The 24074-nt window shown below is 44.6% G+C and overlaps 1 protein-coding gene across 1 annotated transcript in view; it reads left to right on the top strand.

Annotated features, from left to right (window-relative positions):
• mrc1a (mannose receptor, C type 1a) overlaps positions 1-24074 on the top strand; it is a 202376-nt gene that overhangs the window by 72703 nt on the left and 105599 nt on the right. The window contains exons 6-7 of the mRNA XM_041184946.1: positions 4082-4228; positions 22821-23003. Of these exons, the coding sequence (XP_041040880.1) occupies positions 4082-4228; positions 22821-23003 (330 nt within the window). The remainder of the gene's footprint in view (positions 1-4081; positions 4229-22820; positions 23004-24074) is intronic.

Here is a 24074-nt window from a genome sequence, read left to right as displayed (position 1 = left end):
CCCTCTGAAAGTATTCGGAACGTCAGCAACTACCACACCAGCCTGTATTATATTCCAGAGCCTCACTACTCTTTGAGAAAAGACAAGTCACCTAATACCCAGCCTATTCCTACTCTCTCATAGTTTAAGCTTGTGTTTCACTGCTTCTCCCAAATCAATTAACCTGGAATAAGCTATAAAATTATATTGGCAGACGGATCTGATTTGCACATTTGCAAACAACTATTGTAAAATTAAAGATCTTTTGCAAAATGCAGACATTTCAAACGCCGATAAACAAACATTGCTCACGCAATGGATGATGTGGTGTAGCAAGTACAAAGCATGGGTAACTGAGAATGGAAACAAGGAATAAAAGCAAAGAACTGCGGATGCTGGAAATCCAAAACAAAAACAAAAACAGAAATACCTGGAAAAACTCAGCAGGTCTGGCAGCATCGGTGGAGAAGAGCACAGTTGACTTTTTGAGTCTTCATGACCCTTCAACAGAACTTAGTAAAAATAGGAAAGGGGTGAAATATAAGCTGGTTTGGGGGGGTGGGGGGGGGTGTGGGGGGAGGGTGTTGGGACAAGAAGAGCTACTAGGAAAGGGGCCAGTCATAGGTGGAGATAACCAAAAGATGTCACAGACAGAAGGACAAAGGTGTTGAAGGTGGTGATCTTATCTAAAGGAATTTGCTAATTAAGCACATTAAGAAAGCAGGACAAACAAGGTACAGATAACCCTAGTGGGGGTGGGGTGGGGTGAAGGAATACTAAAAAGGCTAAAAGATAGAGATAAAACAATGGACAATGGATGGAAATACATTTAAAAATAATGGAAATGGGTGGGAAAAGAAAAACCTATATAAATTATTGGAAAAAACAAAAAGGAGGAGGAAAAACGGAAAGGGGGTGAGGATGGAGGAGAGAGTTCATGATCTAAAATTGTTGAACTCAATACTCAGTCCGGAAGGCTGTAAAGTACCTAGTCGGAAGATGAGGTGCTGTTCCTCCAGTTTGCGTTGAGCTTCACTGGAACAATGCAGCAAGCCAAGAACAGACAGGTGGGCATAAGAGCAGGGTGGAGTGTTGAAATGGCAAGCGACAGGGAGGTCTGGGTAATGCTTGTGGACAGATCGAAGGTGTTCTGCAAAGCGGTCACCCAGTCTACGTTTGATCTCTCCAATGTAGAGGAAACTGCATTGGGAGCAATGAATGCAGTAGACTAAGTTGAGGGAAGTGCAAGTGAAATGCTGCTTCACTTGAAAAGAGTGTTTGGGCCCTTGGACGGTGAGGAGAGGGGAAGTGAAGGGGCAGGTGCTGCATCTTCTGCAGTTGAATGGGAAGGTGCCGTGGGAGGGGATTGAGGAGTAGGGGGTGATGGAGGAGTGGACCAGGGTGTCACGGAGGGAACGATCCCTATGGAATTCTGCCGGGGGCGGGTGAAGGGAAGATGTGTTTGGTGGTAGCATCATGCTGGAGTTGGCAGAAATGACAGAGGATGATCCTTTGAATGCGGAGGCTGGTGGGGTGATAAGTGAGGACAAAGGGGACCCTATCATGTTTCTGGGAGGGAGGAGAAGGTGTGGGGGCGGATGCGCGGGAGATGGGCTGGACACGGTTGAGGGCCCTGTCAACCACCGTGGGTGGAAAACCTCAGTTAAGGAAGAAGGAGGACATGTCAGAGGAACTGTTTTTGCAAGTGGCATCATCAGAACAGATGCGACGGAGGTGAAGGAACTGAGAGAATGGGATGGAGTCCTTACAGAAAGTGGGGTGTGAGGAGCTGTAGTCGAGGTAGCTGTGGGAGTCGGTAGGCTTGTAATGGATATTGGTGGACAGTTTATCACCAGAAATTGAGACAGAAAGATCAAGGAAGGGAAGGGAAGTGTCAGAGATGGACCATGTGAAAATGACAGAGGGATGGAAATTGGAAGCAAAATTAATGTCCTGGAAAAATTTATTAATTTTGCTTCCAATTTCCACCCCTCCATCATTTTCACATGGTCCCACGCATCTGCCGTCACACCTTCTCCTCCCTCCCAGAAACATGATAGGGTCCCCCTTGTACTCACTTATCACCCCACCAGCCTCTGCATTCAAAGGATCATCCTCTGCCATTTCCGCCAACTCCAGCATGATGCCACCACCAAACACATCTTCCCTTCACACCCCCTGGCGGCATTCCGTAGGGACCGTTCCCTCCGGGACACCCTGGTCCACTCCTCCATCACCCCCTACTCCTCAACCCCCTCCCACAGCACCTTCCCATGCGACCGCAGAAGATGCAACACCTGCCTCTTCACTTCCCCTCTCCTCACCATCCAAGGGCCCAAGCACTCTTTTCAAGTGAAGCAGCATTTCACTTGCACTTCCCTCAACTTAGTCAATTGCATTCGTTGCTCCCAATGTGGTTTCCTCTACACTGGAGAGACCAAACGTAGACTGGGTGACCGCTTTGCAGAACACCTTCGATCTCTCTGCAAGCATTACCCAGACCTCCCTGTCGCTTGCCATTTCAACACTCCACCCTGCTCTCATGCCTACATGTCTGTTCTTGGCTTGCTGCATTGTTCCAGTGAAGCTCAACGCAAACTGGAGGAACAGCACCTCATCTTCCGACTAGGCACTTTGCAGCCTTCCGGACTGAATATTGAGTTCAACGATTTTAGATCATGAACTCTCTCCTTCATCCCCACACCCTTTCCATTTTTCCCCCTCCTTTTTGTTTATTCCAATAATTTATATAGATTTTTCTTTTCCCACCTATTTCCATTATTTTTAAATGTATTTCCATCCATTGTTTTATCTCTACCTTTTAGCCTTTTAGTATTCCTTCACCTACCCCACCCCTACTAGGGCTATCTGTACCTTGTTTGTCCTGCTTTCTACCCTTAATTAACACATTCCTTTAGATAAGATCACCACCTTCAACACCTCTTTGTCCTTTTGTCTGTGACATCTTTTGGTTATCTCCACCTATCACTGGCCCCTTACCTAGCTCTTCTTGACCTACCACCACCACCTCCCCCACCCCCCCACCCCAACATCCGCCCCCGAAGCCAGCTTATATTTCACCCCTTTCCTATTTTTACTTAGTTCTGTTGAAGGGCCATGAGGACTCGAAACATCAGCTGTGCTCTTCTCCACCGATGCTGCCAGAGCTGCTGAGTTTTTCCACGGAAACAAGGAAATCGTGATAGACGGGACTTTACTGACGTCCATCACTCAGGGTTCCGTCACAAGTCTTAGCGTGGACCCTGAGCCCTACCTCCAGAGTAGGCAATCATTGAAATCAGCATGAATTTTATCTTTCCCGCCCCATATTACTCTCAGAAACTATATAAAATTTACGTCTTGTTCAGGTGTAATTGGGTTTTGATAGCGATGTGATTAATAAAATTTGGTAAACAACAGAATTAGCCCTGAAAAGTTAAGTATATATTCATGGAGTGCTGTTAAATGGTTAATGAGTAAATTTTAAGCAATTTTTTAAAATAATAATTTAAAAAATGTTTTTGCAGAATATTTTAGCTTCTATCTGGCATATGTATATCCCAATCTCTAATTTGCTCTATGTGAAAATTATTATAAGTAATTTTATTGAATTGCTTTTAGTTTCCTGTTTGGGTGTCTCCGTGAAAATCTTTTAATGTGACTGGCTGCTTGGACAGCCCGATGACTTAACTACTGCTCCACGCTGTGAATTCTCAGTATTGAACACTGCAATCAGTTGCCGAACCATTGAATGGTGGCAGTGGTAAAATTCTCACCAGAGGAATAGCTATATCTCTCAGCGAGACTAAGATCGCTGCGAGCACCCTTTGCTTCGCCGTTGACCTCAAAATCCAGCTCATATGTTTGTTCTCTCCATAGATGCTGATTGACTTGTAGAATGCATTATTTGAACAAGCCATTTCAACTATAAATTCACAAAGTGCTTTACTATTGATTTCAAACTGGTTTCCAGTGAAATTGCCCCAGAACCACTTCACTCACTGAATGCCTCTTACCTGCGTATTACTTGCAGTGCTGTAATTAGAATCTCAATAATTCACTCGTTGCTATTACAGATTTTGTTTTTCTTTGTGAATTTAAGGACATCCATCATCTGAACCAGATTATACATGCGTGGTTATGAACCCTTCCATGGGAGCAAAGTGGGAAACTGAAGCTTGTTCCCTGAAACTGGGATATATTTGTCAGGCTGATAGTGGAAACACAAATTCTTCCGAGACCATTGAAGGTTAGTCCTGTTGGGTGGATAACCATTAGAGAATTAATATTGCATGTACTATTGATCACAGAGGAACAAAAGCCAACCAATGCAAGAGGTTGCACAGTGATAGAAATTGTTTCTAAGATGTTACTTTAATTGAGGTAAGAATTCTTGGTTTGTGTAGCATTTGTGAAGATTCCCTCTTTTAGAACATATTCATGATTAAGCTAGAACTACTAAACAGGAAATTTTCATAAACATATTTTCATTAGCTCTGGTTTTCCACTAAGGGCATTATATCACGCTGTAACCTTGGTGGAAGATTAATGGAATCCCTACAGAAACAGCATAAATGGCTGAACATGGCCACTTTTCCAATTCTCCTGGAGTTTTGCCATTCTTTTGCCACTGTTATGTTAGGAGATTGGGAGAGGCCCCATGGGAATTTAAACTAATGCCATTATCCTCAATGGATCTTTTATTTGTCCTTGGGATGTGAGTGCTGCTGGCAAGGCCAGCATTTATTACCTATCCCTAATTGCCATTCAGAAGGTGGTAGTGAGCAGCCTTCTTGAAATACTGCAGTCTATCTTACACTGACAGTGTCATTAGGGAGAGGGTTCCAGGATTTTGACCCAATGACAGTGAAGAAATGGCAATATAGTTCCGAGTCAGGATGGTGTGTGTCTTGGAGAGGAACTTGTAGATAGTGATGTTACCATTGTCCTTCTAGGTGGTAGAAGTCATGGGTTTGGAAAGTGCTATTGAAGGCTGCAGTGCATTTTGTAGATGATACAGCATGCTGTCATTGTGCACCCGTTGGTGGAGGAAGTGAATGTTCAAGGTCGTGTATGAGGTGCTGGTTAACTAGGATACTTTGTCTTGGATAGTGTTGAACGTTTTCAGTGTTGTTACAGCTGCACTCATTCAGGCAAATGGTAAGTATTCCATAACACTGCAGGAATTCACCAAGGCTCCTTCAACAGCACCTTCCAAACCCACAACCATTACCATCTAGAAGGATAAGGGCAGCAGATACATGGGAACACCACCACCTAGAAGTTCCCATCTAAGTCACTCATCATCCTGGCTTGGAAATATAAGACCGTTCCTTCACTGTTGCTGGATCTCTCTGACAGTACTGTGGATGTACCTACATCACATGGACTGCAGCGGTTCAAGAAGGCAGCTCACCACCACCTTCTCCAGGGAAACTAGGGATGGGTAATAATTGCTGGCCCAGCCAGCGAAGCCCACATCCCATGAATGAAAATAAAAAAACTTGTGCCTTGTAGATGGCATCCAGGCTTTGGGAGTCAGGAGGTGAGCTAATCGCCACAGAATTCCTAGCCTCTGACCTGCTGTCATAGACACAATATTTAAATGACTGCTCTGGTTAAGTTTTTGGTCAATGGCAACCCCCCCCCCACCCCCCAGGATGTTTATGGTCTAGAATTCAGAGATGGCAATGGCATTGAATATCAAGGGACAATGGTTAGATTCTCTCTTATTGGAGATGGTCATTGCCTGGCACTTGAATGGCACAAATGTTACTTGTCACTTATCAATCTGAGTGTTGTCCAGTCTTGCTGAATATGGACACAGACTGCTTCAGTATCCAAGGGGTTGTGAATGGTACTGAACAATGTGCAATCATCAGCAAATAGTCCCATTTCTGACTTTATGGTAGAGGGAATATCAATGATAAACAGCTGAAGGTAGGTGGGCCTAGGACACAATCCTGAGGAACTCCTGCAGTGATGTTCTGTGGCTGAGATAATTGGCCTCCAACAACCATAACCACAATCTGCAATTATAAGGAGTAAAATATTGTGTTTGAAATTCTGTACATTATATACTGGTCTCAAAATCAACAATCTTGTAACAGTCTATAAACATACCTAACATACGAACATATGAATTAGGGGCAGGAATAGTCCGGTCAGCCTCTTGAGCCAGCTCCGCCATTTAATAAAATCGTGATTAATCTGATTGTGGCCTCAACTCCATTTTCCTGTTTACCCACTATACCCTCAGATTCCTTTGTTAATCAAGAATCTATCTACTTCTGCCTTAAAAATATCTAGTGACCCTGCCTCTACTGCTCTTTGGGAAGAGAATTCCACAGACTTATGACCCTCTGAGAGAAAAATTTCTTCTCATCTCCATCTTAAATGGGAGACCCCTGTTTTTAAACTGTGTCCTCTAGTTCTATTATCCTTGTGGGAGAGACATCCTTTCGGCATCCACCCTGTCAAGTCCCCACAGGACCTTATTTGTTTTAGTAAGATCACCTCTTATTCTTCTAAACTCCAAGGACCAACCTGTCCAACCTTTCCTTACAAAATAACCCCCTCATCCCAGGAATCAGTCAAGTGAACCATCTCTGAACTGCTTTGAATGCAATTATGTCCTTTTTTAAATAAGGAGATCAAAATTGTGCACAACACTCTCGACGTCAACAACGTCCTGTACAACTGTGACAAAACATCCCTACTTTTATATTCCATTTCCCTTGCAATAAACAACAACTTTCCATTTGTCTTCCTAATCACTTGCTGTATCTGCGTACTAACTTGTTGCGATTCATGTACCAGGACACCCAAATCCCTCTGTACTGCAGAGTTCTGCAATCTCCCTCCATTTAAATAATATGCTGCTTTTCTATTCTTCTTATTGAAGTGGACAAGTTCAGATTTTCCCGTATTTTACTCCATAGTTAACATTTTCTCAAGTTATACTCCATCTCAGCAACATTAATGAACAATTTAACAGACTCAGAATATAATAGAATATGTTCAGTTCATATTATACACTTAGGGTGGAATCATCTGTGCCCACTGGCGTTGGCTGTGTTCAGTGGTGTAAATGGACAATATAATGAGAAGACCAAAAATTGGTTTCATGATATCGGTTATTGTGAAACCAGTTTGTGATCGTCCGCTCCGCCTACCAATGGGGGGGCCATGTTTCCCGCCATCGGATATCTGGAACCTCATTATAATATATCTGCATATCATTATAAGCCCAGCCAGCCTGAACTGTACATCCCCCCACCCGCTGGATTGTCCGCCTACATTGGCATGATTGCACACCAGTGTGTTTCACAACAGCATATAAAAAGTGTGCACTTGGTGGGCTGCACTTTGAGGGGAACTTGGAGGTGAGTGCACAGTAACGTTGTCCTGATCAGCTATTGGACTTCAAGGTTCAGGCGCGTTGGGAGGGGGAAGGGGCAAGGGCTGCACTGCAGTTGAGGTGACTTGTGGGGTGACAAGGGCTGCCCTGGGGTTGAGGCGCGTTATGGGGGAAATAAAGGGCTGCCCTCCGGGTGAGGCGACTTGGAGAGGGGGGGCAACGGCTATCCTGCGGTTGAGATGACTTTTGGGGGGGTGGGGTGGGGGTGAGGGGGGTGATGTGGGGGCAAGGGCTGCCCTTTGATTGAAGGTAATGCACAAACACATACGGGGTGGGGGGCAGGTGGGTGAGGGAAGCGGCCATGCATTAGGGACACCTTGTGTAAAGTGACCATTCCTCTGCAGCTGAGACAGTTCAGATGCAGCCACATTGATATAATTGCAGTTGGGCCTCTAGCGTGTCTGCCAGGTCAAGCACTTTTTTGGAGTCTCTCTCCTTTCAAGTAATAGTCTGCTTTTGATTCTTCCTACCAAAGTGCATGAACTCACACTTTCCTACATTAAACTCTGTCTGCCAAGGCAGATGAATTGAGGGCGTTGATTAACACATGGGAATACAATATTGTTGCTATCACAGAGACATGGCTGAAGGAAGGGCAGGACTGGCAGCTCAATATTCCAGGGTACAGAATCTTCAAGTGTGGCAGGTGGGGGTGTAAATGAGGAGGTGGCATTGCACTATTAATCAAGGAGTCAATTACTGCAGTAAGGAGGGATGGTATCTTAGAAGGTTCCTCAAATGAGGCCATATGGGTAGATCTTAAAAACAAAAAGGGGGCAGTCACTTTTCTGGGAGTGTACTATAGGCCTCCATACAGGCAGGGGGAGCTAGAGGAGCAGACTTGTATGCAAATCTCAGAGAAGTGTAAAAAATAATAGGATAATAATATTAGAGGATTTCACCTTCCCCAATATTAACCGGGATATTCTTAATGTGAAAGGCTTAGAAGGGGCAGAATTCTTGAAATGCATCCAGGAGAGCTTTTTGAGCCAGCACGTAGAAAGTCCTAAAAGAGAAGGGCAGTACTAGACCTAATCTTAGGAAATGAAGCTGGGCAAGTGGTAGAAGTGTCAGTGGAGGAACATTTCGGGGATAGTGACCATAACTCTGTAAGATTTAAGGTAGTTATGGAAAAGAACAATGATGGATTAGAAATAAAGGTCCTGAATTGTAGGAAGGCTGATTTCAATATGATAAGACAGGATCTGGCCAAAATAGACTAGAAGCAGCTACTTGTAGGAAAGTTTACATCAGACCAGTGGGAGTTGTTCAAAAAGGAAACAGTGAGAGTTCCCATAAAGGTGAAGGGTAGGACCAACAAGTCCAGGGAATCCTGGATGTCAAGAGATATAGAGGATTGGATAAGGGAAAAAAGGAGGCTTATGGCTGATACAGAGGGCTGAAGACAACGGAAGCCCAAGAAGAGAATAGAAAGTGTAGGGGGTACTTAAAAAAGTAATTAGAAGAGCGAAGAGGGAGCATAAAAAAAACACTGGCGGGCAAGATAAAGGAAAATCCCAAGGCATTTTATAAATATGTTAAGGGCAAGAGGATAACCAGGGAAAGAGTAGGGCCCTTTAGGGACCTAAGTGGCAATCTGTGCATGGAGCCGGAGGGTGTAGGTGTTCATCTGTGTTCACTTTGGAGAAGGACGATGTACGTGCAGAAATCAGGGAGGGGGTCTGTGATATGCTTGAACAAATTAGCATTGAAAGGGAGGAAGTTTTAAGCGGTTTTAGCGTGCTTAAATGTGGAAAAATCCCCTGGCTCAGATGAGTTGTATCCCAAGCTGCTTTGTAAGGCAAGAGAGGAGATTGCAGGGTCTCTGACACTAATTTTCACATCGCCTCTGGCCACAGGAGAGTTGCCAGAGGACTGGAGGACAGCAAATGTGGTACCATTATTCAAGAAGGATAGTAGGGATAAACCAGATAATTACAGGCCAGTGAGCCTAACATCAGTGGTAGGGAAACGATTGGAAAAAATTCTGAGGGACAGGATTAACCTCCACTTGTAGAGGCAGGGATTAATTAGGGATAGTCAGCATAGCTTTGTCAGGGGGAGATCATGTCTATCAATGGTCAAGAAGGTAAGAGCCCATGGGGTCCAGGGCAATTTGGCAAATTGGATCTAAAAATTGGCTTCGTGGCAGGAGGCGGAGGGTGATGGTTGAAGGTTGTTTTTGCGATTGGAAGCCTGTGATCAGTGGCATACCACAGGGATTGGTGCTGGGACCCTTGCTGTTTGTAATGTACATTAATGATTTTGATGTGTATAGGAGGTATGATCAATGAATTGGTCTGACAGCATCTGTGGAGAAGAATACAGTTAATGTTTCGAGTCTGTATGACTCTTCATCAGAACTAAGGAAAAATAGAAAAGAGGTGAAATATAAGCTGGTAGAGGGGGTTGGGACAGGTAGAGCTGGCTAGAGGGCCAGTGATAGGTGGAGGCAATGAAGAGATTGCCAAAGATGTCATAGACAAAAGGACAAAGGGGTGTTGACGGTGGTGATATTATGGGATGTGCTAATGGTGATGCTAAGGGTAGAAAGCAGGACATCTTTGTCAATCTCTTCTTTGCCTCCACTTATCACTGGCCCTCTATCCAGCTCTACCTGTTCCATCCCCCCTCAACCAGCTTATATTTCACCTCTTTTCTATTTTTCCTTAGTTCTGATGAAGAGTCTTACGGACTTGAAACGTTAACTGTGTTCCTCTCCGCAGATGCTGTCAAACCTGCTGAGTTTTTCCAACTATTTTTATTTTTGTTTCATATTTCCAGCATCCGCAGTATTTTGCTTTTACAATCAGTGACTTTGCAGCTGACAGAAAAATTGGCAGTGTCGTAAATAGTGAGGAAGAAAGCCTTAGATTACAGGACGATGTAGATGGGCTGGTGAGATGGGCAGAGCAGTGGCAAATGAAATTTAATCCTGAGAAGTGTGAACTGATGCATTTTGGGAGGACTAACATGGCAAGGGAATAGACAATGAATCGTAGGACCTAGGAATTGCAGAGGATCAGAGGGACCTTGGTGTACATGTCCAAAGATCCCTGAAAGCAGCAGCACAGGTAGATAAGGTGGTTAAGAAGGCATGTGGGATACTTGCCTTTATTAGCTGAGGCATAGAATATAAGAGAAGGGAAGTTATGTTGGAGCTGTACAAAACACTAGTTAGGCCACACCTGGAGTACTTTGTGCAGTTCTGGTTGCTACACTATAGGAAGGATATGATCGTACTGGAGAAGGTGCAGAGGAGATTCACCAGGATGTTGCCTGGGCTGGAACGTTTCAGCTATGAAGAGAGACTGGATAGGCCAGGGTTGTTTTCCTTAGGGAAAACAGAGGAGGCTGAAGGGGGATCTGATAGAGGTATACAAAATTATGAGGGGCATAGATAGGGTAGATAGGAAGGTTTTCCCCTTAGTGGAGGTGTCAATAACCTGGGGGCATAGATTTAAGGTAAGGGGCAGGAGGTTTAGAGGCGATTTGAGGAAACCAGAGGGTGGTTGGATTCTGGAACATAATGCCTGAGGGGGTGGTAGAGGCAGGAACCCTTACAACATTTAAGTGCAGTTGAAATGCCATAGCATACAGGGCAATGGGGCAAGTGCTGGAAAATGGAATTAGAATAGATAGGTGCTTGATGGCTGGCATGGACACAATGGGCTGAAGGGCCTGTTTCTGTGCTGTATAATCCTATGACTCTATGACTATGACTGTGTGGCCTCACCAACACCCTGTACAGTTGTAACAAGACTTCCCTATGTTTAAACTCCAACCGCCTAGCTATACAGGCCAAAATTCCACTTGCCTTTTTAATTACTTGCTGCACCTGAATGCTAACTTTCTGTGTTTCAAGCACAAGAATACCCAGATCCCTCTGTGCTGCACTTTTTTGGAGTCTCTCTCCATTTAAATAATAGTCTGCCTTTTGATTCTTCCTACCAAAGGGCATGCCTTCACACTTTCTTACATGAAACCCCATCTGTGCCAAGTTTTTGCCCACTCACTCAACCTATCTATATCCCCTTGCAGATTCCTTATGTCCTCATCACAACATGCCCTCCCGCCTATTTATGTATCGTCAGCAAATTTGGATACATTACACTCTGCCCCCTCCTCCAAGACTTTATTATAGACAGTAAATAATTGAGGCCCTAGGACTGATCCTTGTGGCACTCCACTTGTTACGTCCTTCCAATCTGAAAAAGACCCATTAATCCCGACTCCCTGTCTTCTGTGTGTTAACCGATCCTCAATCCATGCTAATACATTACCCCCAATACTGTGAGTTCCTCTCTTCACACACAATCACAGTGCAGAAGAGGCCCTTTGGCCCTCCGAGTCTGCACCGACACATGAGAAACCCCTGACCTACCTACCTAATCCCATTTACCAGCACTTGGCCCATAGCCTTAAATGTTATGATGTGCCAAATGCTAATCCAGGTACTTTTTAAAGGATGTGATGCAACCCGCCTCCACCACCCTCCCAGGCAGTGCATTCCAGATTGTCATCACTCTCTGGGTAAAAATTTTTCCTCACATTCCCCCTAAACCTCCTGTCCCTCACCTTGAACTTATGCCCCCTTGTGACTGACCCTTCAACTAAGGGAAACAGCTGCTCCCTGTTCATGCCCCTCATAATCTTGTACACCTCGATCAGGTCCTGGCTCAGCCTTCTCTGCTCCAATGAAAACAACCCAAGTTTATCCAACCTCTTTAAGTGTTTCATCCCAGGCAACATCCTGGTAAATCTCCTCTGCACCTCCTCCAGTGCAATCACATCCTTCCTATAATGTGGTGATCAGAACTGCACACAGTACTCCAGCTGTGGTCTCACTAAGGTTCTGTACAACACCAACATGACCTTCCCACTTTTGTAATCTATGCCTCGACTGATAAAGGCAAGTGTCCCATATGCCTTTTTCACCACCCCACTAACATGCCCCTCTGCCTTCAGATATCTATAGACACACACGCCAAGGTCCCTTTGTTCTTCAGAACTTCCTAGTGTCATGCCATTTATTGAATATTTCCTTGTCAAATTACTCTTCCAAAGTGTATCACCTCACACGTTTCAGGGTTAAATTCCAACTGTCACTTATCTGCCCATTTGACCATCCCGTCTATATCTTCCTGTAGCCCAAGACACTCAACCTCACTGTTAACCGCCCGACCAATCTTTGTGTCATCTGCAAACTTACTAATCCTACTCCCCACATTATCATCTATGTCTATATAAATGATAAATAATAGGGGACCGAGCACAGATCCCTGTGGTATGCCACTAGACACTGGCTTCCAGTCACTAAAGCATCCTCCTGTCATCACCCTCTGCCTCCTACAACTAAGCCAATTTTGAATCCACCTTATCAAATTACCATGGGATATACCCTGTATCCCATGTGCATTTGCCTTCTTTATAAGTCTCCCATGTGGGACCTTGTCAAAGGCTTTGCTGAAATCCATATAAGCTACATCAACTGCACTATCCTCATCTACACACCTGGTTACATCTTCAAAATATTCAATCAAATTTGTTAGGCATGACCTCCCTCTGACAAAGCCATGCTGACTATCCTTGATCAAACCTTGCCTCTCCAAGTGAAGATAGATACTCCCCTTCAGAACTTTCTCCAATAGATTCCCTACCACTGACATGAGACTCACTGGCCTGTAGCTCCCTGGCTTATCTCTACAACTCTTATATAGCGAAACCACATTAGCTGTTCTCCAGTCCTCTGGCACCTCCCCCGTGGCCAATGAGGAATTAAAAACTTGGGTCAGGGCCCCTGCGATCTCCTCCCTTGTCTCCCTCGGCAGTCTGGGACACAAATTATCTGGACCTTGATATTTATCCACTTTTAAGCCTGCCAACACCTCCAATACCTTGTCACTCCCTATATCAATTTGCTCAAGAACCTCTCTCCCCGAGTTCGATACCTTCATCCTCATTCTCTTGGGTGAAGACGGATGTGAGGTATTCATTCAACACTCTAGCGATGTCCTCTGGCTCCACCCAGAGATTGCTCCCTTTATGTGGAACCTTATCAAATGCCTTCTGGAAATCCAAATACACTACATCTGCCAGTTCCCCTTTATCAACTCTGCTTGTTATATCCTTAAAGGACTTTAGCAAATTTGTCAAACATGATTTCCCTTTCACAAAACCATGTTGAATCTGTTTACTTGCATTAAGCTTTTCTAAATATCCTGCTATTTGTTCCTTAATAATGGACTCTAGCATTTTCCCAACATGCTAAAGAGATGGGGGCCAGCCCCAGTTCAACGGTTCTGAGAGCGTACGGACAGAATGATGGAACTCTGTGACGTCTGCCCACAACATTCTGGCAGCAATGACAAGCACCATCGAGGTGCAGGCATCAGTAATGTGTCCAGGGAGTGTGAAGCCAGGGCATCACTTTGATCTGAAGGCTGCACAAAGCACAGGGAAGAGGCCCTGGACTGAGACACCTGCCTTTATCTTGCGCAGAAAGTGACAAGAACACTGCTCATCAGAACAAGGAGCCATAGGCAGAGGGACATTCTTGGAAATTTATTGAAAATAGTGAACATTATGTACAAGTCATTAACACCCATGCCCATTTTATGCAACTACATCTTCTTAACTTCCCTAACCAAGCCGCTACACCTTGTTGCTCCTCAGCCATCCACAGCGGAAGTGGAGGCAGCCAGCTGTCTGTTACACCCTGTCTGTGAAGACTTTGGCAGGTATCCTCTGGAGGGCCGAGACCTGGAGGGCACCAGCCTGCATTCCGGGTCCTGCTGCGTGGCAGTGGCAACCTCCTCCGACCTGTGGAGCTGGAGTTGCTGAGGTCACAGGGGGAGGGGATTTGGACACTCCCTGAGTCACCTGGATGGATGGCCCCAGGGGCAGGGGTGGAGATACACCTGCTGATCTCCTCCCTATGGGTGCCTGAGGGCCCCATGCTGACTCCTTGAGGAGAAAGGGTAGCTGGAGTGAGATTGAGCTGTCCCGCATCCCTCTCACGTACACACTTTTCGAAGCCAACTGTGGCATCAGCGATGGAGTTCAGCCCATGCAGCAGAGCAGGAGTGACATCCTGGACCAAGGTCTCCATGGCAGCTGCCATCCTACCAGTGTTGTCCTCAGTGCATTGACATGCAGGTGCTATCACTTCAGCTTGAAGGTGGATGGACTCCTCAATCGTGCCTTGCAATCTGAGGAGTGCAACGGACATCCCTTCCTGATGTTCCCAAGCTTGCCTTCACAGCTCCAGCAACTATGACATGACCAAGTCCAGAGGCTTGTCATCTGACTCTGACTCAGCAAACCTCTGGCTTCCAGCAGCCCTCCGAGTGCTGGACACCTGGGCAGTCCCTGCCGCTGCTTGCAATGGATCAGACAGTGTGATGTGCTCACCAGATTGTGATCCCGAGGCTTCTGTAAAGCCAGGTCACACCGAATTGTGTGTCTCTGCGCTGGTGGAGGGTGTGAGTGAGCGCTGCGACGGGACCTGAAGGAGGGTGCCTTCAGATTCCTCTTCAGAGGTTTCTTGGGCCTTGAATGGAGGCTCTGGGTCATGGACTCTGTCGGCTGTTTGGCAGACGTGCCTGTGGAAGCATGGGGAGATAATTAATGCATGGCAGTGGCCTGTGAAACAGAACATATCGCACATGGCATAGTGTCTGATGGATGTTGCACTGCTGGATCCTCACTTGGTTGAGCACCGTTGACCTCACCGTCAGCACAGGACCGGTCCAGACCCTTGCTGGCCAGCTGGATGGCTCTATTTTCAAAGCCTGTGAGGACCTTGATATCAGGCATTCCTCCACCGGTCTTCGACCTCACCCTCTTGTGTGCCAGCATGTCCAGCATGAATAGAGATGGAGAGAGTGTAAGCAGGATGCCTGCCAGGTCAGATGATAAGTATGACTGGCCTGTGTAGATGGTGAGTGGTCCCATCGACTGGGATGAGGACAACGAAGGTGTGTGTGAGAGAGTGAATGGTGATTTCCTTTGAACTGGCAGTGAGTGAGGGCCCTGTGAATGTGTGATGGGTTTGTGAGTGTGAGAGTTGAGAATGATGAGAAGAGTATCTTATCTTGGTGGAACAGAGGAGATCGTTCATCCTCTCAGGGCACTGGGTGGCTGTCCTCTTTTGAAGGGCGTTAGCGCTAACCACTGCTGCCAGCGCCTCCCAAGCCAGATTAGTGAGGTTGCTGCCCATCCTGCAGCCGGAGTGGGGGTAGAGGACTTCATGACGAACCTCCACTGCATCTAAGAGGTGTTTGATGGACGTGTCATTAAACCTGGGAGCTACAGCCTTTTTGCCTTTGGGGGCCATGTCTTCCATGCAGCAGGCTGGAAGTACTGAGATGTGCGCACACAGCTGGACTTTAATTGTGGTGACTGGCTTGATGAAGCGACAAGGTGATGGTGTGATGGGCGAATGAGAGCCCGCTCACCATGGAAAGGGTGCGTTTCTCAGGAATGCATTATTAATGCGCTGGCTTTGGGACGATCCAATGTGAAATGCCACCCTTTCAGCTTGGGGGGTAAAACATAATTTGTGTAAATCTGGGATGATTCCGCCCTTAGTATTTCACAGCTAGAACAACACAGCTCTGCAGACTTTCATTGATTAATATTTAACAATAGATGACACACTTGACTGGTTATGACTTCTACAGATTTGCTGTGATTTTTGAACACTTCTTTAAAAATCTGTATTTCAAAATAGACCAACTGTTGTGTTAAAATAACCATCTACACATGAACTGTGAATCCTTAAAATGACTTTTCCCAATAGCTATTGGGGAAAGATGCCATTTCTGCACCAGAATTATGTGTAAATTGGATGTGATCATGTTGCAGTACATCTTTCCACATTGACTCTGAGATTCAATCCATAGAGCGGCAACTTAATCCATCTTCCCTCTGTTGCAAAATTAACATTGGCCCAGAACATCCGTTCTCTGAATCGTTGGAGACCGGGCATACGCCCCACACCCCCAAAGATGCACTTTGGGACCTTGTGCAAGACCCGATGCAATGGCTCCATGGGAATTGCCGATCGGAAGTTTGGGTCAATCTACTTTGTCTGCTGTTTATTGTTTAATATCCCTTCTAAAATAGGGCACAAAGTACTCTAATTGCAACTTAAGCAATGTGTTACAATTGTTGGAAGATCAGTGAGTCATCAACAATTCTAGATTAATTGTGTGTACTAAGGAAAAAGGAAGGAAACAGGAAAATAAATCATGTGAAGCATGGGATCAACTTTAAATGGAGGCTTGGTAGTAGAACGCAAAGATTCAACACTGCTGACTACAAAATAAGCGCTCACATTTTGGAGAATCCTGGCCATCATTCATATCTCTATTGAATCACGTCCAACTCATGATGACAGACTCCTAAACTGGCCACCTGTTGTTTTCTTCATCTACAGATTTCTGCTTTTCATATAAACGCAAAATGTAGAAACTTCTAGTAACATACTATAAATGGTTTGCTTGGAAAATTCTCCAGCCTAGGAATTCAATGGCATCATGTCCATTTGAAAGGGTTCTATTTTAAGCTTAACACTCGTTTAAGCTTAACAGTGAACAGTGGATTTAGGTTAAATTCAATAATAATGGATGATGCCATTACAATGGCAAGGAGAGACAATTTATGCAAGCTGCTTCTAAACAAAAGAAGCTGGACCAATAAATAATAACACAAGAAAAGTAAGTAAAATAATTAAAGTAACACAGAAATTGGGGGAAATCATAGAAAAGAGGTTGGGGATGCTCATTAATCACATGGTGAAAGCATAGTCAGTGCAAGGCAGTCACTGGTCAAGCAAATATTTGGAGGGCATTAGATTACAAGTTAGAATAAGGACATAATATAGAAAGAAAAAATGAAAGAATAAAAAGAGGAAACTTGAATGCATGTGGTGCCTTTCATGATCTCAAAGTGTCCCAAAGTACTTTTCAACAACTTGTATTTATATTGTGCCTTTAATGTAATAAAACATTGCAAGGTGCTTCACAGAGGTATTATAAAACAAAACAAAAAAACCCCAAATAATTAAGTACCTTTTTGAAGCACTGTCACTGTTGTGATGTAATAAATGCAAAGCCAACTTATGCACAGCAAGATTCCACAAACAACAATGTAATGATGACCAAATAATCTGTGTCTTTTTAGTGATGTCAGTTGAGGGATAAATATTGGCCAGGACTCTGAGGAGAACTCCCCTGCTGTTCTTGAAAATAGTGTTGTGAGATCTTTGTACACCCAACTAACAGAGCAGGTGTGGCCTTGGTTTAATAGCTCATAATCAATGGTGAGACCAATTCTGTAATATTGTCTGTAATTTTGGCAATCATCTCAAAATAAATATGGACACATTAGAAAGGATTCATAGACAAGTACCCAGGGTGAGTGCAGAACTTAGAGGACTAAGTTATGAAGAAATGCTCAAGCAGCAGAATTAGTGAGTGAAAACAGTAGGATCACTGAGTGAAAACAGCAGAATCACTGAATTAATTTTTGCCACAAAGAAAATGGAGAAGAAACAAAGTAAAACCTTCAATAAAATGAGCAGATAAGGTTGTTGCAAGCAAGCTATTTAACTTGGGGAATGATTGTAGGACTAGAATGTAGATTTTCAAATTGAGCCCCCAGACTTTAGTTTGCAAAATCACCAGATTCCACCTGCCAGTTATTAGCATTTGTGTTTTTTCCCTGTTGCCTGTAAGACTCACTGAATTTCTTTGTGCCCCAATGAAATATATTTTTATTCACTCATGGGATGTGGGTGTTGCTGGCTGGGCCAGCATTTATTGCCCAATTTCCCTTGAGAAGGTGGTGGCTCTCATTGAGTCCTTCTTTTTGACCAGGATAAATATTTGCTGAGCGTAATGAAATATAGTGAGTTAATGTTTGTGGATGGGATTCCAATCAAGCAGTCTGCTTTGTCCTGGATGCTGTTAAGCTTCTTGCATGTTGGTGGAGCTGAACTCTTCCAGGCAAGTGGCGAGTATTCCTGATTTGTGCCTCCTCACACACCTGTCTTGTGCCTTGTAGATGGTAGATAGGCTTTGGGGAGTCAGGAGGTGAGTTACTTGTTGCAGGATTCCTAGCCTCTGACCTGCTCTTGTAGCCACTGCATTTATATGGCTGGTCCAGTTCAGTTTCTGATCAATGGTAAACACCAAGATGTTGATAGTTGGGGATTCAGCGATGGTAAAGCCATTAAATGTCAAGGGGTGATAGTGAGATTCTCCCTTGTTAGAGGTGGTCATTGCCTGGCATGTGTGGTGCAAATGTTAATTGCCATTTGTCAGCCCAACCTGGATATTGTCCAGGTCTTGCTGCATTTGGATATGGACTTCAGTATCTGAGGTGTCACAAATGGTGCTGAACATTGTGCAATCATCAGCAAACATCCCCACTTCTGACATTACGATGGAAGGAAGGTCATTGATGAAGCAGCTGAATATAGTTGGGCCTAGGACACCACCCTGAGGAACTCCTGCAATCAGATGATTGACCTCCAACAACCACAACCGTCTTATTTTGTGGTAGGTATGACTCCGACCAGCAGAGAGTTTCCCCCTGATTCCCATTGACTCCAGTTTTGCTAGGGCTCCTTGATGCCACATTCAGTCAAATGTGGCCTTGATGTCAAAGGTAGTCACTCTCACCTCACCTCAGGAATTCAGCTCTCTTGTCCATGTTTTAACCAAGGCTGTAAGGAGGTCAGGAGTCGAATGACCCTGGCAGAACCCAAACCGAGCGTCAGTGAGCAGGTTATTGGTAAGCAAGTGCCGCTTGATAACAGTTCCATTACTTTATTGATGATCGAGAGTAGACTGTGGGGTGGTAATTGGCCAGGTTGGATTTGTCCTGCTTTTTGTGTACAGGACACACCTGGGCAATTTTCTGCATTGCCGGGTTGATGCCAGTGTTTTAGCTGTACTGGAACAGCTTGGCTAGAGGCGTAGCAAAATCTCGAGCACGAGTCTTCAGTACTATTACTAGAATATTGTCAGGGCCCTTAGCCTTTGCACTATCTAGTGCCTTCAGCCATTTCTTGATGCCACGTGGAGTGAATCAAATTGGCTGAAGACTGGCACCTGTGACGCTGGGGACCTCCAGAAGAGGCTGAGATGGATCATCCACTTGGCACTTCTGGCCGAAGATTTTTGCGAATGCTTCAACCTTACCTTTTGCACTGATGTGTTGGGCTCCACCATCATTGAGGATGGGGGTATTTGTGGACCCTCCTCCTCCGGTGAGTTGTTTAATTGTCCACCACCATTCACGATTGGCTGTGGCAGGACTGCAGAGCTTAGATCCGATCCGTTGGTTGTGGAATCACTTAGCTCTGTCTATCACTTGCTGCTTATGCTATTTGGCATGCAAGTAGTCCTGTGTTATAGCTTCACCAGGTTGATACCTCATTTTTAGGTATGTCCGGTGCTGCTCCTGGCATGTCCTCCTGCACATTAATTGAATCAGGGTTGATCCCCTGGCTTGGTGTAATGGTAAAGTGGGGGATATGCTGGGCCATGAGGTTACAGATTGTGGTTAAGTACATTTCTGCTGCAGCTGATGGTCCAAAGCGCCTCATGGATGCCCAGTCTTAAGTTGCTCGATCTATTCGAAATCTATCCCTCTTCGCACAATGGTAGTGCCACACAACACGATGAGGGGTATCCTCAATGTGCAGATGGGACTTCATCTCCACAAAGACTGCTCAGTGGTCACTCATAATGATAGTGTCATGGATGCATCTGTGGCGGGCAGATTGGTGAGGATGAGGTCAAGTCCTCTTGTTGGTTCCCTCATCACCTGCTGCAGACTCAGTCTATCAGTTATATCCATTAGGACTCAGCCAGCTTGGTCTGCGGTGGTGCTACTGAGCAACTCTTGGTGATGGACATTGAAGCCCCCTACCCAGAGTACATTCTGCACCCTTGCTACCCTCAATGCTTCCTCCAAGTGGTGTTCAACATGGACAAGTACTGATTCATCAGTTGAGGGCGGTGGGGTCATACAGTACGTGGTAATCAACTGGAGGTTTTATTGCCCATGGTTGCCTGGTGCCATGATACTTCATGAGGTCTGGAGTCAAATATTGAGGACTCCCAGGGCAACACCCTCCTGATTGTATACCACTGTGCCGACACCTGTGCTGGGTCTCTCTCTCCATTTGGTGATGGTGGAGTATTGGATATTATATGTAAGGTATCATTCCATGAGTCTGACTATGTCAGGCTGTTGCTTGACTAGCCTGTCAAACAGCTCTCCCAGTTTTGGCACTAGCCCCAGAGGTTAGTAAGGAGGACTTTGCAGGGTCGACAGGGCTGAGTTTGCCGTTGTTGTTTCCAGTGCCTAGGTCGATTCTGGGTGGTCTGTCCGGTTCCATTCCTTTTAGACTTTTTAGTGGTTTGATTCAACTGAGTGGCTTACTAGGCCATTTCAGAGAGCATTTAAGAGTCAACCACACTGTTTGTGGGTCTGGAGTCACATGTAGGCCAGATCAGTTAAGGATGGAAGAAATCCTTCCTGTAATAGTGTGGCCTTGTCACCCACTTGTAATAGAGTTGATCTGCAGACAACTTTCTAAGTGGAAATATTAGGTTTATTTACAATACAGCCAGTAGTGACTACATGTGTGCTTTCAACTTATCTCTATCTCTACACTGACTGTGGAGGTAGCCCGCGCTGCTAACACATTGGTTTTCACAGATCATGTGATCTTACATCACAGGACTATTCCTAAAGATACTGTCCAACATTTAGCAAAACCATAAGTACTACACTTCCCTAAAGGGCATTAGTGAACCAGATGGGTTTTTATGACAATTGACTGGTTTCTTGTCATCATTAGACTTTAATTCCAAATTTTTACTGAATTCAAATTCTACCATTTGCCATGTTGGGATTCAAACCTGGGTCCCCAGAGCATTACCCTGGGCCTCTGGATTACCAGTCCAGTGACAATACCACTATATCACCACATCCCTTTAGTGAGGTTATTAACATGGGAGATAAATGCAAGTCTTTATTTTTGAAATTGAATAATAATAAATGAAAACATTTTCTACATGAAAGCAAGATGTTTCTTTGGAGTTAATACTGTCTTTAGAAGTTAGCACTTGCCAGGAGGTTGGCGGTGGGCATCCCAGAATTATGTTAGCAATTGCGGGAGGTGGTCGGGCAGGGGGTGGAATTTTGTGAATGTGCTCATCTTTGCAAGAGGTCCACAAGTCTTTGTCAATATTCCAGCAGTGCCCCACACAGAAATATTTGAAAACCATTGAACTAGAAAATACAAGTACAAAATTCACTAGGAAGATGAAAGATTAGAAGAAACTTTCTTTCTCACCTGATAGTGGACAAGCAGAATAGTCTCCCAGCTAAGGCAGCCATTTTGGGGTTAATTAGCTCTTCTAAAATAGAGTAGAACCAATATCTGCTGAATATGGAATTTAACGATTGTAGCACGATGAGAAGCATAGCTTGATTTTTATCAGGGGTGTAGGGGAAGGAATATAAGTGCTGTTTTTCATCTAATCTATGATGGTCCAGTGACCTACTCTGTCCAAAAGTTGAAGATGAAATATTTGCCTCCTAGTCTATTTATGAAGAAATATTCATTGCTCAAGTGTATAGTTCTGTTGCACTGAAACAGTATTTGTGCTCAGAGGATCAGCATGTTTTTCAGTGCGTTTATGCTCTTATTTTCTTTTTCCTCTTTATTTTCCCATCCCTTCCCTTTCTCTTGAAAAAAATGCCCTCCTCACCGAGGTGGCAGTTATTCATGAGGTTCCTCACAGTGACTTGGTATAGAGCTGAGATCACTCCATTCCACATCCAATGCACAATTCCCTCGGTGAGTAGAATTCAGAAATAGGCAGCCAAGCTGAAGTCTTCCCTCCGTGATACGATTGTTGAGGCCAGTTGCAGTGCCCACAAACCATCCAAGTCAAGATCAGCTAATTTAGTAAAGACTCTGGATTGAACTTGATACTTACTGTTTAAGCTCACTGAATCATTGGAAGAACTCTCTCTCGCTCTCTCTCTCTCTCTCTTGCTATATTCATTCTTCTGCCATTAGTCTCCAGGCAACTGTAACAGCATCCCTGAAGGTGGTTTTTAGATCCTTTCTGTACCGACACCTATTATCCCCGATAGTCCATTAGTGTGGATCTGTGCTTGATTTCTGTGGTGGCTTAGTGATAGTAAACATTCCCGAAGAACCAAGTGATCCAGTTACATATCCCTACTGGCCAATGTAAAAACTCAGCAGTGAAAGTGACAGGAATTTGGATTCAATGGATGGTATTTCACTTGCCTTTGAAGTTCAATGACATCTGCTGGACTAGAATACAACTGAAAACAAACTTAATTTGAATCTGTCTTTCAGAGGACAATACACCCATTTCTTGCCCAGGAGGATGGCAGTCATATGCAGGTTATTGCTATAGTCTACGCCGAGATCGCAAAACATGGCAACAGTCTTTGTCAGCCTGTCGAAAGGAGGAAGGAGATTTGGTCAGCATTCACAATATTGAAGAGCACGATTTTATTATTACACAGCTTGGATATTGTGAGTACTAAATTCTACAACTTTGGGTTGGTTTCTGCGACAAATTAATATTTGAGGGGAATCATACTGAACCCTTTAGTCTGTGATGGACAGTTTAGTCTGTGGTGGAGTTATGGTGGGAAAGTGAATTTGATGTCAAAGTTCAGCCACAGTCATATTAAATGGAAAACCAGGCTCCTATATATGATGTTTTTTTGTCAGTGAGAGCCTTCTACAAGTCAATTTGCCATTCTTATATACAGCTATGTGAAGAACAGTGATTCAGCAGTTTGTGTGGCTGCTGTTCGATCTGGTGTTGCCAGTTATTTATTCTGATAGAACTAAAAACAGAAACAAAGTCCAGGACAACATACTAAAACAAAATTACAAAACAAGTGGATGTAGTATATTTGGGTTTTCAAAAGTCATTTGATAAGGTGCCCCATGAAAAGTTGTTGCACAAAATAAGAGCTGTTAGGATTGAGGATCGAGAATATTTTATTAGCATAGGTAGAGGATTGATTAAAGAATAGAAACAGAAAGTAGGAACAAATGGATCACAGAGTTAGCCACCATCTCCAGGCTGGAAAGGATGGGCTCCAATCTCTGTGCCAAATTGGAAAAAGACTCTTCCAGGCTCCTTGATATTGGCAAGAGGCAGCCTTGCACATGAACCAAGCATTCCTGTGGGCATGCCCATCAAGTCTGTTCCTGTATATTGCCTCATTAAAGTCCTCATCTGAGTCCTCTGCAGCACAACATGTCTGCAAGCTCATCGTCACATGAACTGGCATACGTACTATTCTTTCCCCCTGACCTGGCTGCAGCCCATTCATGCCTGATGATTCACCAAATGCTGATCTCAACTCTATACTAACCTCTAAAGGATGCATATTGCCGGTGTCTGAGCTGTTGCTTCTGAGTGTTGGATCAAGTGATAGTACTTCTTCATCAGACTTCTGTTCACGTGCCCATCATGGTGAGGCTGTGCTGGCTGACCAGATGGCATGTCTTGGGCATCTGAAAACAGAAATGCAGAAGGGTACAGTTGGGAGAGAGGGACAGGGGTTAGGGTGGTAGACAAAAAGTCCA

Source organism: Carcharodon carcharias, chromosome 3, assembly GCF_017639515.1.
Source record: "Carcharodon carcharias isolate sCarCar2 chromosome 3, sCarCar2.pri, whole genome shotgun sequence".
NCBI lineage: Eukaryota > Metazoa > Chordata > Chondrichthyes > Lamniformes > Lamnidae > Carcharodon > Carcharodon carcharias.
Note: the sequence above shows the minus strand (reverse complement) of the source record. Positions and strands in the feature narration are given on the sequence as shown.